A 15,382-nucleotide genomic window follows, 5' to 3' on the forward strand; every position below is an offset into this window, starting at 1 on the left:
ACTGTATTGGGACCTCCGGTTATATATAAGTACTAAAGCAACGAGTAGAACTAAATTAAAATCACATATAAGCAAACATGGAAGAAAGTAAGTACTGGAGAATGCAAAACAACATTACGAGTTAGTTACAAGAAATCTAACGAAGGAAAGTATACATTTGCAAGGAGCAAATGCAGCAAAATTAAATGAACTAGACGAATTGAACAATAACGGACAAAACATTTTACCCAAACATTTTACCTAGATTACACAACACAGTTTCTTTGACAGACAGAATGTTATTACAGTGTAGCAATGGAAGAGCGCTAGTATTATAGGGACTAGAGGTGACTATTCTACTTGCTTAATTTACTTATTATTTATTGAATTTTCCTATTGCGAAATTTCGTTAAAGCAGACCCTTGATTGCCTTTCTTTCTTTTTCGTGTGCCGGCGTTTCTGTACAGGAAAGTCATCGGCGCCCAGCGTTTGCTCTGTGTCGTGGGACTCTGGGCCATGGCTCTGCTGATCTCAGCGGACTGTATGGTGGACGTTGTCACCATCCTGTCTCCAGCCCTAGCCGTACGCGGATACCTATTCTGCGGCTTCCTCACTGGCATGGGTGTGGTGTGCGCGCTCTACAGCGGGCCCTGTGCGCCCAACACGAGATACTGGCAAGTCTCACGCCTGCTCCTTGTTTTGTCGAACCTCCAGCAGCGACAGCTCTCTGGTCCCGCTATTCTAGAACATCGGCTCACTGACCACTCAACCTCGACTCATTATATGGTCGCAGTGATCGCGACGATGAGTGCGACGGCGATATGAGCATCCACTTTGGAAACGGGGTCACGGTCGCGTGCCACGAAACTCGTTAGTTTGAAATTGCGGGACACGTTTAAACAGTAAAACTTCTTCAATGCGCCTTTTACGCGCATCAGTGATGATGATAATGATGATTTATTAGCTCGCCTTTGGATTGGGGCGATGAGAAATAGGCACTTAGCTTGCTTGATTTATTAGACAGTTTTAGTTCAGCGTACGCAACTACAGGGTACGCTATACACTATAGTATAGCGTACGCTAAGCAGCGCACGTTTTTTAGTTTTAGTTGGCCTGCGAGATCTTCGGATCTCAGAGGCCATATGCCGTCGTTGCGGCTATCTCCCGACTGTAGCGATAGGTGGGGCTGACATCTAGAAAGTTTCTTTCGTTAGGCTTCGACTCGTTCGAAACGAAATCACCACAAGGTTTTCCATAATACTCTGTCGTCGAAGCGGCGTGAGACTAAGCGAAAGCCGTTTACACAGTCACTTGCTACGAACGAAGTGCATTCTACAAAAGCAACGCCAAATTCATTTCGAAGCGGGCAGCCGGGACCACCGCCATGTATCACGCTAACTCCGCAAACCACGCAAAGGCGCTAACGATGATTCTGAGAAATAGCGTGCGTACGCTATGCGCTCTGGGTCGTTTAGCGTTCTGCGCATGCGCAGTGACGATCTGCTATTTTATAGCGCACACAGTGGTATACCGTATGCTGAACTAAAACTGTCTGTTAAGGTATGCTATACATGTTTCTCATTTAAGAATTTTCGCATACATCTTCTTAATCTCCTTTCTTTTTCTTCCTCTAAACTTCTTTATCTACCTTGCATAGCTACCTATTCTATAACGGATCTGTCCGTATCAATCTCTTCGCTGCTTCTTTTCTACCGATAATCTAAATGTGTCTTGCTTATCTCGACGGCTGACCATTTGATGCTCAAGAAAGTGGATGGCAGCACCACCTTCCAAATAACGTGGGCACAACGTTCAAGTGATATTTAGCGGCGATTTGTGAGTGGCAATATTGTAGACAAGGAACTCACAGGGTCTACACAGATGCATCGAGGTGAAGGTGTGCATCTGAAGCAACTCCTCAACGTAGCCACTACCGTTTGCGAATTTACAGGTTACGTTAAATTGTCACGATGTTTGCAACGGTTATGAAAAAGTCGTACTCACAAACTATTACTATATTTCAGCGCGGTCAATAATACCGAAATTAAGTCCTTCGCCTTAGATGTTTTAATAAGAGAACTTTATAAAATCGTGATGTTGTTCTTATTTTTGAGTTACGGAGTTCGTAAGCTTAACCAGTGTTTTTATATTAAAGACAATGCTTGCGGAAGCAGTGATGGCGTGAATAAAAAATATTGGTGCATTCGATACTGAAAAAAGAAAAAAGATTTCTCCTTTTCCATCTGATGTAACGGTTTCCTTTAAATGCATGTTTCCACTGGCAATCATGTTCTCGATATCTATCACAATTTTAAAGGAACACATTGAGAATAGAAGGTAAATTTGAGCAGCCACGACAGCTAGAATAGAAGCACTCTAAAAAGCACTATGCCACAGAACTTCTATGTGGCCATGCATACTGTTCCTTTTGTTCATCGGCATGCTGAACAAACAGCGTAGAAAGCGCAGGACTACCAGTACGCAACAATACACTCGTACTGTCGCCGCCCATTGCTGGTCCTGCTTTCTACGCTGTTTGTTGAGTATGTTGAAGTTCAACCAACCAGTTTATAAGTAGCGCTGTTTTACAATGTAACCTTTCGTCCTCCTTTGCAATGAAATCTTTTTGCGTGTGCAGTTCTGCTGTTATGACATTTCTGGTGTCCTGGTGTTACGACGAAAAGAAAGTGCAGACATTTGTATGCCACAGGCTGGGCGTTCGAAAGCGATGAGAGATGTCTCGGGGGCCCAATAAATTTCGGGTGGGATAAATTTGTAATTTCACCTATATGGCAGGGTGACAGCCCCGTCAGTGTCTGTCCGTCATTTAGACCCAGTGCAGTCAGCCACTATTGGTGGATCAGTCCGTCGGTCGATGTTTGTAAGCCTTGGTGCTAACTGCCCGTCTCCCTAAGGATTTCCCGTACGCGTGTTGTTGTGACGGTCACTTTTGGTGCAGGAGCTACTGCGTGTACCTGCCCTTCACCCTGGCGCTCATGATTCTCTTGCTCGTGGGCATTGCTGACAACAAGAACTACGCCGATGTGGCAGGCGGAGCGGTGGGGGCGATGCTCACGCTGGGCATTCGCGACCGGCGGGGAGATTCAATTCCCGCCGGCGACTTCCTGGCTGCCCACTCTCCGGGCGTTCTCTTCTTCGCCGGCGTCGCGATCATCGCCTTCAGTTTTGCGGGCGTGTGCGCATTTACGAACATTCGGCGCGACATGAAGTCACCCACGAGTTTTACCGCAGCTGCTGCCTTCGGAGTCGCTGGTAAGTGATGATGGTGTTCTACGCCGTAATTGTATGCACCTGTCTGGATCCGCTGTGTGTGCAATTGGGCCCGCGAAGATGCCCAAGTGGTAGTGCCTCTCGACACGATCAAGCTGAACGCGCTCTCCATACTCTTATAGAAGAAACTAACTTACGCTACCGTTTGTAGCTTATTTAGTCTATCGTTTTATTTTAACATGACAAGACCTTAGACATTGTTTCTTCTATTTTTTAACGTTCTTTTAGTAGGATGATCTGCGGGGACATGCCCTGCTGTGCGTTACCTGTGCTGTGCGTGTGTGTTCTGCTCTGTGCTTCGAGATTTCCTGCCTTTCTCTTGCTTTCCTCGTTCACTTCTTCTTCATATATTCCATTGCTATGTTTCTGTTTCCCCTTGTCTGAGGGCTAAGAATGTGTTGTTCCCCGTTTGGTGGTGGTCTGCCTCTCACTTTCCCTTTCCTATCAAATGTGCATATGTTTTCAAAAGAAATAATGATAATGATAATGATAATAATATTAATAATTATAACAGCGCGCCATAGAGAAAAGCAGTGATGAAAATAGGCAGGTTAGAAACGTCTCGCATACGCCTTGAGAAGTGGCGAAAAACAAAACACATGCCGACCAAAGTGATACAATAATTTAAAACTTGACGTTTCGACAGCTTTACCGAATCCTTCTTCATAAGATAAGCAAGTGTCCTGCGTGGGTGCCTAAACGTCGAGCTTTAAAATATTTTTTCACTTTAGTTGGCGCCTTATTTTGCTTTTTTGCTGTTATTCTTCCCAACAAGATGAGACTTCGTCACTCTCTCGATTCCATCACGCCTTGAAGTTTCTGGTTTAACCCTTGCCGCAGATTTCAATATTACACAGAAAGTGTTATAACCCGCCGTGGTTGCTCAGTGGCTGTGGTGTTAGGCTGCTGAGCACGAGGTCGCGGGATTGAATCCCGGCCACGGCGGCCGCATTTCGATGGGAGCGAAATGCGAAAACACCCGAGTACTTAGATTTAGGTGCACGTTAAAGAAGACCAGGTGGTAGAAATTTCCGGAGTCCTCCACTACGGCGTGCCTCATAATCAGAAAGTGGTTTTGGCACGTAAAACCCCATAATCTTTTTATCAGAAAGTGTTATAGTTAAAGGACTTGGAAAATAGTGTGGGTGTTCCACATCCATAGCTGTAAGTAGTGATGTAGTACGTTCATTTTTTTTCACTGTTTCTGACAGTGTTTTATATGAGACTTGCTGTTCAGCTGTATGCACGGGTAGGGCTTTCGAAGGATACGGGACATGCAATAGGTGGTGTTCTCGCATGTGACTTTCTGCAGAAAGCTTACGCGTGATTTCGTATTGGGCAAAGCTGACAAGACACACAATAAATTTGAATATTCCTAAGCTATTATGCTGGGTAGGCACACGCCTTTAGCCATTCTGAACAACAAAGAAGCGCGGTGAAACTAACATTTAACTGGAAACAATTATTTTGCGAATGAATTGGATATATACCCGCATCTCAAGAAATCCCATCAGTAAACTGTGAAAGCAGGTGCTTATCCGAAATAAATAAAAAAATATAAGCTAGGGATTTATCGCACGGAACGGCACTGAAATCGCCTGCAATGAAATATTCAGGTCTTTCTCGCGCGTGGCGGACACACACGAAAGTGGCGAAAGTGGTGACAGTGGCGAAAGTGGCGAAAGTGCGTGCTCTTGCCGATCAGTCACCACCTTTGGTGCACGTTCCAGAACTTGCTCTAGGAGGCCACCACTGCTAAGTGCCTTCATAATAATAATAATAATAATAATAATAATAATAATAATAATAATAATAATAATAATAATAATAATAATAACAATAATAATAATAATAATAAGTGCCTTGGTGAAGCCTCGGCGTTTCCTGCGACTTGACATTGTGGCGGCTAATCTAGTATGCACCCTCAAAAAAGTTTACACCCTTTGGGAATTATCTTGTCCCAGAACAATAATCGTCATCTGCCTTGCTTGCGTTTCCTTTCTGGAAAACTCCACGCTTGCTACTTTCCTGTTGAGAATGCTATGCCATTCCGGTAACGCGCATGCTGTTGGTGACTTGGAAGTGCGTGTTTGGTATTGCTAAAGAAAGGAAATGCTGCAGGACAGGTGACGATTATTGTTGTGGGACAAAATAAGCCCCAAAAGGCGCGAACTATTTTTAAAGGTCTGTATTCAAGGGACGATGGCTATTGCTTTCGAGATTTGGCTGCATATGACCTTTCATGTTTTCCTGCATTTTTAACACAAGATCTCTTTTGCTGGCTTCATGCAGGTTTGGTTTATCTTGGCTCTGGATGGCTATCTCATAACCTCTAGGTATCTCGTGACCTCGTAAGGTAGTAAAATGTCGGTTTCAACGAGAAAAGAGGCGAGAATTATTTTCATGGTATGCAAAATTAAAGGTATGGGCGTAAATAGCACCCATATGGTAAAAAGTAACCCCATCGCACCATAGACTGCACAATCTCTGGGATCGGCCCACCTGGCCTCATGGCTAAAAAAAGAAAGAAAGAAAGGTGCAGCAACCAAAGTCGACGGCAAAGAAAACTTTGACGTACAAGCGCGTAAAAAAGCGAGTACACTTGAACAAAAGAAAGAGAGGGTGCGCTGCAGAATGGAAGGCCTGCTAATGAGACAAAGAAAAAATTGCGTATAATAAAAAAAGTATAATTGTGCAACATTGCATGACCGTTAATGTCCCAATTCCGTTACCTATGCCGTGCACGTCTACCTTGTTTTATTCTAATAGCAATTATATGGACACTCTAAGCACATTTTTGCAGCCGTCGTCGCCGTGAGGCTCCGTATATATTTAGGTATACGTATGTTATATGCCATGCCTTTCCCTTCTTTATTTATTGCCTTTACTAATTCCAGACAGAAATACATTGGAGAATCACGCCAGCCATGAAAGGGCTGAGCTATATAGCACGCTATGCTACATTACATGCGGTATCGGCGGGTTATATTGCTACACCCTTCTACCACGGAAGTTGCTCAGACCAGGTCTCCCATGACTGACAAAATTGCTCTTCAGAATTTCGAGAATGGCGGCCCACAATCAAATCTCATGAAAGAAAACACCGACAGCGCATGACTTCTATCTCAAATCTTTTCATACTGAAATATTAAAAGTGCGAGTCAATAACAGAACTAAAATCTTAAAATAATGTAGAATAATGTAAACTTTATTGGAGCAGCTGTGCACTGCTTCCGGGATCAGCCCAGGAAACGTTTGAAACATACCCGGTACGGCAATAAAAAGGTGCTGTTAAGTAGCTGAGAAAGACGTTGGCTTTAGTTAACAGAAATAAAATCGTCCGGTGGAAGGATTCAAATGTAAGAACCCTAGCACAACAGGTCCCTTGTGGTTAGTCAGCTTACGTTTTCTTCAATTCATGCTGCTACTACAGCTACGAGACTTAGACTTTGTGTCGCATTTTAACATGTCGCCCTCACGGCGACAGTGTGATATTTTCTTTCGCGTCGACTTTGACTGACATGCCTTCCATTTTTTTTCTATTCTTTTGTGATTACATGTATGACACACAATAATCTTGAGACGACATGACACGTATGAGCCATATCGGACCGACAAACTGTTTGGATGAGGTTGAATGTGAGACTTTTGAAGGTAGATAAAATAAAGTTGGCCGCGCTACTTTCTTTCATTTTCGAACACGATAACTCGAGAAAGCTGCAGAAAAGCAGCTTGACAAATCCCGGACTGCTGTGGCGAAATTCGACACTGTTGAATACTGACATAGTGTCGCTGGTAGATCCGCAAGATATCTTGTAATAAATATGTGAGCATTGTATGCATGTAGACTATAAAGGCGAGGAAAAATTGTCATGTCATTTACTAAAAAATAAAGTTACAGTGCGACCAGTGAAAAAACTAGGTCTTACATATAATAAGCATAACTGCAAGAAGTGACGTGTCGACCAAATACAATATAGTAAGCATTTTTACATCATGCGTGATATCATGTTAGTTTTAGTGGTAATTGTACTTATTTGATCGCAGAAGGACATAAGATGCGTTTAGGATCTGAATTACTATGTCCAATGTAGGACGAACAGGTCGCAGGGAGGTGGAAATAAGAAGTTATGGAAAGTGGGTTGACATAAGTGTCTACGTGTCCTGACAAAGAAAAATCACCTTGTCGAAATGTTGCCTTCTTGCAGAGGATTCTGTCGCGCTGATTACTTTCACATTATCGATGCCAACCACGTCCGCCTGATTGCCTCGTTGGCGTTGGCTTGCTCGGGATAAAAGAGTTGCTTTGGACACTCTGTAGCACTAATCGACCGCTTCAAATTGACTTTATCGGTTTGTTCAATTGGGTCCATTACATTTGTCTTCCAGTGCTGTGCAAACTAAATAACCCGATACACTGAATACGCTAAGACAAACTGGCCCAAAGTAGGGCCTCTCATACTGAGTTGCGCAAACAAGGCAACGCCAGATTTGTGGACAGCAAATTGAAGGTGCCTAGTGGCCTTTCCTAGATGTTAAGAAAATACATTTTATGCAGGGAGCACGCTGGCCTTGTTTTTGGTCGGCGTGACCGGTTACGCGGTTCTTGGAACCATCATCAATGGAAATGTCGTGTTGTGTCTGAAAGGACAAGATATCCGAGTCGCTGCCGACGTCTTCGCCTTGTTCTGCGCGCAACAGGTGAGCGGGCTTGGCTACTGGATAATGGATGAACACGACAGCGTCCAGGATTACGGAAAGCGTGAGTGGACTGCTACAGTCTTCAACTTTCGTCCCTGTTTCTGGAAATCAGCCTAATTTTCACGTAATTCGGGGCCTGCTTCTTTCATTATACCCAAGTATGTCTGCCCCAAGCTTGCCTGAACCCACCCAAACACCAACGTATTTTATTTATTCCAACGCACTTTACGATGTTGAGCCTTCGCTGTACAGAAACTTCCGGAAATCTCAAGCTTTTGCTCTCCTCAGAATGCGACGCAGCGCTTTTTTTTTTCAATCGACAGAAATGCTAATTAGACCCGAGCTGACACTATCGTAATCCATGACGTCATGCACAGATAGTGCGAGAGCTTAATGGTGACGCCGCAACTTGTCTCTTGTTGATGATTCTGGAGAAGTCTCCTCGAGTGGCAAGACTGGCGTTTTTGGTGTACCACGAGTGCAACCAGCGAATCCAGCTTAACTTGTCATTCGTTTGTATGGATCTTGCTAGGAAAGTTGAGATCTGCGTCGCAAAAACCGACTTACGCCCACCCTAGATACCACTACACTACACTCATAGAGTGTAGTGTAGTGCTCAGCAGCTCCAGCGCTGCTGAATTGTCGAAGGCCCACATGGGTTGGTAAAACTTAAGAATAGCTTCATTTTGCACGTGCCTGCTTCTAGGCACGTATTTTCTGTTTCTGAGCTCGTCTAGCCTAATCACTGCGTGTAGGATAATCATCGCCCAAGACGTGCAGAAACATGCCAGGAGTCACGCTGACCAGCCTTTTCAGTCTCCTCAATAAAGTCAGTATCTCTTTGCGAGCGCATAATAACAGAAAACACATGATCGCGAAAGAAACACTTCGATGGACAAGACGGGCAACGAAGGCGCGCTTCTTCGGAATGCGTTCAATTGAGCTCAATTGTGACCGTATCCCATTGCTGAATCGTTCGTTTGCGATGCTCATTTGCGATGCAAGTCACACGCGCTCAACTGTGTTGATCCCCTACTAGCACAACACCATGTGTTATCGTACAACGACCCGCAACGCATTTTAAAAGTACACTGAGGAGTGAAATTAGCTGCTCGAGATCTTTTCTGAGCTTGGTGCACTCGTCTTCTTGCAGGTGTGGCCTGGAGTCGTGCCAAGTTAGCGACTCCACTGGCCTTGGGCGCCTGTCTGCTCGCCCTGGCTGTGCCGTATGAAGGTGCCCTGATGGCGCTTGTTGGGTCGCTTGCTCTGTGCCCGGTGGCATTCGTGCTGCCTCCCGTGTTCTACTACAAACTGTGTCAGGGGTCGGAGCAGTGGCCCGAAAAGTATGTTGGCCGGGTCCCACGTGGCTCTTGAAACTCTTCCAGTTTTTACAGCGTCAGGTGTGCGCGCCTCGTAAGGAGAGAGGTTATTCGGAAGGAGAGATAAGGAGAGAGCGAGAGAGGTTATTCGGATGTAGAGATAAGGAGAGAGGGAGAGAGGTTATTCGGACGGATAGATAAGGAGAGAGGGAGAGAGGTTATTCGGACGAAGATATCCGACAACGCTGTATGCGGTGACTGTGGTCGCGAGAAGGCCCTTGAACACGTTCTTTGTCTCACTATCTGCGATACAGTGTACCGAGACCATCGCTCGCGACTGCGCTAGCTTACATTGGTCACAGATCATTGCCAGTACAAACCAATTTACAATACCAACCTCGTAAGCCATCGCCGCACAGGGCAACAGAGGAAGTGTTACGATTCCCCTTAAGAAGAAACCCTGCGCAAGCCACTAAAGCATGAGTATAGTGTTAATCTCGATCCTGTGCGTTATTAATTGCTGCGAGCGTTAAAAACTGCAATTTTCTATGCCACTTTCTAGCTACTTTCTAACTAATTACCTTCTGATACATCGCAATATATAAATTTTAGCGGGTGAGACTGCAAAGCATGTCAACAAGAAATGATCCTGTGGATGACACTGTTTTAAGAGAATTGCACCGTTGTACTTGCGGTAAAAATGCACTGTCGTTCCACTTACTTTCTTAAGAAAGTGTCGTTTTATCCGATGAAACCTAGACGTAACTTGAACGGCAATTCATTCCTACGCAAAATTTAGGAATTGATATCCCGAAACAGGTGTCATCTTGTATATTCGTTCCAAGTAGATCCACCTTGCGAACTCGACGACTAGAATTTGAAAATTGCAATATGTGCCATAGGGTAATTAACTCACACCTGAATTATTGATTTTTTAAAATTAGTCTGCTATGCATTTCAATTTTTTTCAAGTAATGTCCACCTCTTTGAGTAGGTCAGCTCGTTGACTAGAGTTCTGCTGTCTGCCACAGGCAATTAAAAACAATGTAAATATTTGCTGTAACACCCGGTATAAGGCATATACAAATAGATAAATAGCTCAAGCACGCCAGGTGACTGCATGTTACCACTCCATTTCGAGTTAGATGCCACTAGAATTCATCGTCACCATTCTATGGCAAATTGTAACCGAATGCCAGGATATTCAAACACCCAGAACAACCAAGAACATCCACCTTGCAGTGGTCTTGTGGTTTAACGCTGACAGGAGAATTCACTGACAAGCGTTTGAGATAAGCAAGTGGCAGTTAGAGTGTCGATGGAAACCGGCAAGAAAGAGAAACGGGACGGGATCGTAACAGCCATGAGCACCAGTACGAGATGAAGAAAATAGTCACATGGCTAGAGTAAAATATGATATCACGTAAGTGCTAGTTGCTGTTTCGTAGTTAGTTGTGGAAGCTAGTTGGTACGAATCCGTCGGCGAAGAAACAGCACGAAATAGACACGGACAAGAAAGGAACACAGGACAAGTGCCGTGTGGAGACGGGGAGACATTATCACGCACTTCTAACAGCGCATGGGGGGGGGGAGGGGGAATTATTGAGGGGGAATCCGAACCAGGCCTGCGGTTGGAAATGCATGACAGTTCCTCTCTTGTCCGGGTTTATTTCGCGCTGCCTTCACTAGTTCGAATTCATGGCATTTTAAGTTTCTTGCCACTCTCTGGTCGATTAACTATTCTTTTAATTTCAAGAAACCCCTGCTGCTTCACAGGTTTCCACAAAACTAATCTGCATTAAAGTGATTGCTGGGCTTAGCGCCTGAAATCTTGTTAATTTATATAAAATTCGTATGTTATTTTTACTTGGCTATGTTTCTAGTATTACTAGTTTATATACCACATCGATAAGTTGGATCATTGCAGCTTTTTATGCCTTTAGAACCCAATTCGTATGAGGAAAATGTTTGCATTCACAATAGCCGTTCTGAGTATGTAAATTTGGCACTGTTGGAAGGCAAAACATGTGCAATTTTGTTATATTCGGTAACCATAATAACCAAAGCTGCCAAATAAGCTCACTGGACATCCTGAAGTTGAAATAACATTCACTAAAAAACAAGATTGTCACCCACTCGAGGGAAACGCGTACGGCAGCAAGGTATTTCATCTATTGTGCACATTCTTGGCAGCCTTCATTAGCATTCATTAATGGCACTGACATTCTTCAGTAGCTGCTGCAGATGTTGGCCTAGCCACATTTCTAGCATGCAGGACGAGACTATATTTGTACTGGAAGAAATGGAACGCACGCACGCACGCTCCACATGCACAAGGAGGAAGCACAAGAATACGCATGCTAACAAGCACCCTTGCGTCCGGTTCAGGCCATTGTGCTCGGAGGTAGATAAAAGGTGCCTTCGCTGCGCGCAAAGCTGTAGCAGCGCTGCTCCAAAGTCCAAGAATGTGTTTCAGCTCCAGAGGTCCACCACTTAAACCTAAAGCAGGTTTTTAGACTGCCCTCGTGACCGCAAGGCGCAAGCAGACGGACACAACACGGTGAAAGTTATCGCGAACATGGCTGACCCTACGTAGTGACGTTCGTTTGCAGAACCTTGTGAGCAACTGGTAGGGGGTTTCCTTTGCGGACGACAACTTACAATTTTTGAACCTTCCTCCAATTTACAGAATTCCGCAAAATGGATCTAGTACATTCAGCGATTCCCCGTTTCCGGTTGCGGAATAACTATCCGTCTCTCTGCGATCTGCTAGCCTCCTCGCCAGGCCAGATGGCTGAGCGACCAGCTATGAAAATCGTTGATTTCTGGTTCAATCGCTGGATCAAGAGAATATTTATTTTCCAGCTCCGAATTTTCTCACGCAGAGACCCATATCAGTTTCCTGTGTAGCTCCATACTTGTTACTCTCAAGGGGATGGCGATGTTTCCGGACTGAGCAGTCATGAGCTAGGTAATGGAATATCTCTCCAACATCACTGCCTATGGTAACATTACGGCACATATTAAGATCACGCACTAAGCATCTGAAATGAAAATAACGCTTAGGACGAATTAACTCGCTGGGCCAGGCACGAGGTGAGGTGAACTGTGGCGTTGAAGTAAACAGCCAATCATAAAAGCTATGCTTACGTAGAAATTCATTCAGTGCTATTACTTGGATCGACAGGTTATATAGAGTTGTACACTGTGACGTAGCTACTTAGTGCGGTTATTGACGGGGGGCCGCTGAGTCTACATCTGCCTTTCACCTTTCAGAATTCAATGCTATTAGGCCGCACCGAAGTACGCTAGCACAAAAGCAATCCTTCAAAATTGGACATACCTGCACTTGCAATTTCGGAGACAAGCTTTCATTTACTATCCTTTTAAAATCGCTAGCAAAAATGCCTGAACCTACCGCAGCCCAGTAAAGTCAGCACCACTGCAGTTACTCTAACCAGCAGGAATATAGAAAAATCAACACTACTGCAGCTACTTGCTTTCCACAAGGTAGCCTTACTCTAGTGCTACTACCCGCTGCAGAAGAGGCAGAGTTCAAGCATACAAAGTGCAAGTACTCTAAGAAAATAATCGCATATGTGATTTGCAGGTAATACAATGAGAGAGTCGCGTTCCCAACTTAAGTACTCTTTGTATTTAGAGCACAGACGTACATGTAGATCATTGGGGTAAGTACTTTTGTTTTTTACAATATGTGTCGTTAGTTTTGACTTTCCCCTCGTCTGAATGAACGGGCATTGAAGCAAAACGAAACGGAGTGAGAAATTTTAAGCCGGGTTTTTCTCGCAGGCCCCTGAGTACGAGGATGAAGATTGCCCTCGCGGTCGCCGTTGTCAGCGGCCTCCTAATCTTCATCGGTGGAACAGTGACATCGATCATTCAAATAGTGGAACAGAGCCACCTGGAGCGAGAGTCCTGCTTGTGGGGATTCTGCTACGAGAGACAGTTCATGGTTGTGCAGCAGCCAAATATTTTCGGCGGACTGATCGCTGACACTTTAAAAAACAGCAAACTGACATTCGGATAAAGCAGAAGCGAATTACTCTGTGCGGAGATTTCAAATAAAATGCTGCAATTTCGTGATTCTCGACGAATATATCCGATCATTACCCTCGCAGTCTGGGGGGGGGGGGAAGGGAAACAGTGAAAGATGTGCTGATAACAGAAAACATAATTGAGGAGTTGCTATATGCTCTATACTAGACTAAATAATGTTCTTGCTACAGCAATTATGCGGACACTCCAGTCGCGTATGCGTCGTAGCCATTGACGCCGCCACCGCCCTGCTGTCCTGGTATCAACGGCGCATGCGCCACTTGAGAGTGGGGATTCAGAAGGCCTCCACAGATGCGCAGTACGTTTGGTTGCGATAGGGACGAACTGAAGGGTACGCGATATTAAGTTCCGCTCAGTCTTCTCCGCCTGAGCCAGGGCAACCTTTTGGCTTCCACAGCTCGCCCGAGCGTACGGGCCAGAGCTCAACCACAGGATAGACTGGCACTGTAGTCGGCGTGACGTAGCATGAAGGATCACGTGGGCACGGCTGCAGCGTCGGCTGCTTCGAAAGTATGGCGGCTAGCTGAGAAGGCAAGCTTTAGCAACACGAGGGAAGCCTCAGCAGCGCTGTGGTTCGCAGGTAACTCATGGCAAGTACAGAGGCATCCAAAATAATTAATAAGAAAGATTGAATCATTACGAACGGCTATCGCATGCTGATGTGGACGACGAGGCTTCTCGCTGAGCATTGAAAGTATTTTCAGAAAGCTCCGAAAATATTCTCACACACAAAAAATTGATTTTGTTGTGAAAAGTGCTCAAATCAAATGAATGCCAGTTTCAAATCAACTTCATATCAATCAAGTTCAGTGTCAAAAAGAACTGGGAGGTTGAGAGGTAAAAGAAGTCCAGACGACCGCTTCACTGAGCTTTCGAACCCACAAAACAAGGTTGACAGTTGCAGGAAAAATGAATCAATAAAAAGCATAGCACAGAATGCTCGAAACAAAAAAAATACTCCTTCCACACCGACGAGTTCGGTTCAAAGGAACACATGATTACACGAAAGTACAAGGAGTTACAATTTAGACAAAGACAAAGAAAGAAAGAAGGAAACAACAAGATCTAAGCAAGTAATTGTGCACTTGTAGAGTACTGTGTTTCTTTCGACAAATACATTTATGCAAATACTATGGGTACAATATAATACTTAGAAAAAAGAATTTACTTGAGCTAACAGAGAAAGAAATCTCGGAGTGTGGAAAAAGACCTAGTGTTTAGGCCTTCATACAATTAACTATTCAAGCACTTAGGTGAAATATGTCTCAGCCTAGTGAAACCGTAATAAGTTCTACGTCGTTGTAAGGCAGACAGGCTGCATTTAAGAATTTTCTTTGGTGTGTTACGTGGGGTCAGTGTTAATATTAAAAAAAAAAAGAGAAGGGGCATTTTGTGCCACTGCCTTTCTGTACAAACACGCAAGAGTGTACACAAACACTTGACTTACTGGCAGAATATCATAATGAAAGACCATAGGATAAGTCAGGGAATCGTTAGGCTTGCGAATAATTATTCGAAGCGTTTTCTTTCGAATACTGAGTAACGGCATAATAGGAATGAAGTACAGAACGTCGACCGAAATGTTTTTTCTTTGACAACCCCATTTTGGTCGGCGTTCTGTATTTTATTCCTATTATGCCGTTACTTCCCGACCAGACGAGATTTCGTCAAACTCTTAATTCGATGCCGAGTAACTTCCGGATGTTCCATGCAGTGGTGTTACTCCAAACCAAAAAAGCAATAATTTAGGTGAGAATTAAAAAAAAAGCATAGTATAAGCTTAGTTTAGCTTTGATGGGTAAATATGTCTTGATGGCGTAATGAAATTTCAATAAACTTGGGGTGAGTGATGCGGATTTTCCTAATGTGGGTGTCCCACGTCCAGAGTAGAAGTGAGAACTGTGCCCAGTTGGTATGTTGTTTCATCGTTAAAATTGCGCTACACAAAAAACGGGTAGAAAGAAAGATACAGAAGAACGAGCGCTTTTTAACAACTGATTTTATTTATTTTTGGC

The 15,382-nt window shown here is 44.2% G+C and overlaps 1 protein-coding gene across 1 annotated transcript; it reads left to right on the plus strand.

Annotated features, from left to right (window-relative positions):
• Nucleotides 1–495: 495 nt before the first annotated feature.
• LOC126544803 (uncharacterized) lies at nt 496–13,385 on the plus strand. Its single transcript, XM_050192288.2, has 5 exons — nt 496–653; nt 2,939–3,252; nt 7,829–8,032; nt 9,125–9,314; nt 13,101–13,385. The coding sequence occupies exons 1-5, from the start codon at nt 496–498 to the stop codon at nt 13,336–13,338; spliced, it is 1,104 nt and encodes a 367-aa protein (XP_050048245.2). The 3' UTR covers nt 13,339–13,385.
• The last annotated feature ends 1,997 nt before the right edge of the window (nt 13,386–15,382 follow it).

Source organism: Dermacentor andersoni, chromosome 10 (assembly GCF_023375885.2).
Source record: "Dermacentor andersoni chromosome 10, qqDerAnde1_hic_scaffold, whole genome shotgun sequence".
NCBI lineage: Eukaryota > Metazoa > Arthropoda > Arachnida > Ixodida > Ixodidae > Dermacentor > Dermacentor andersoni.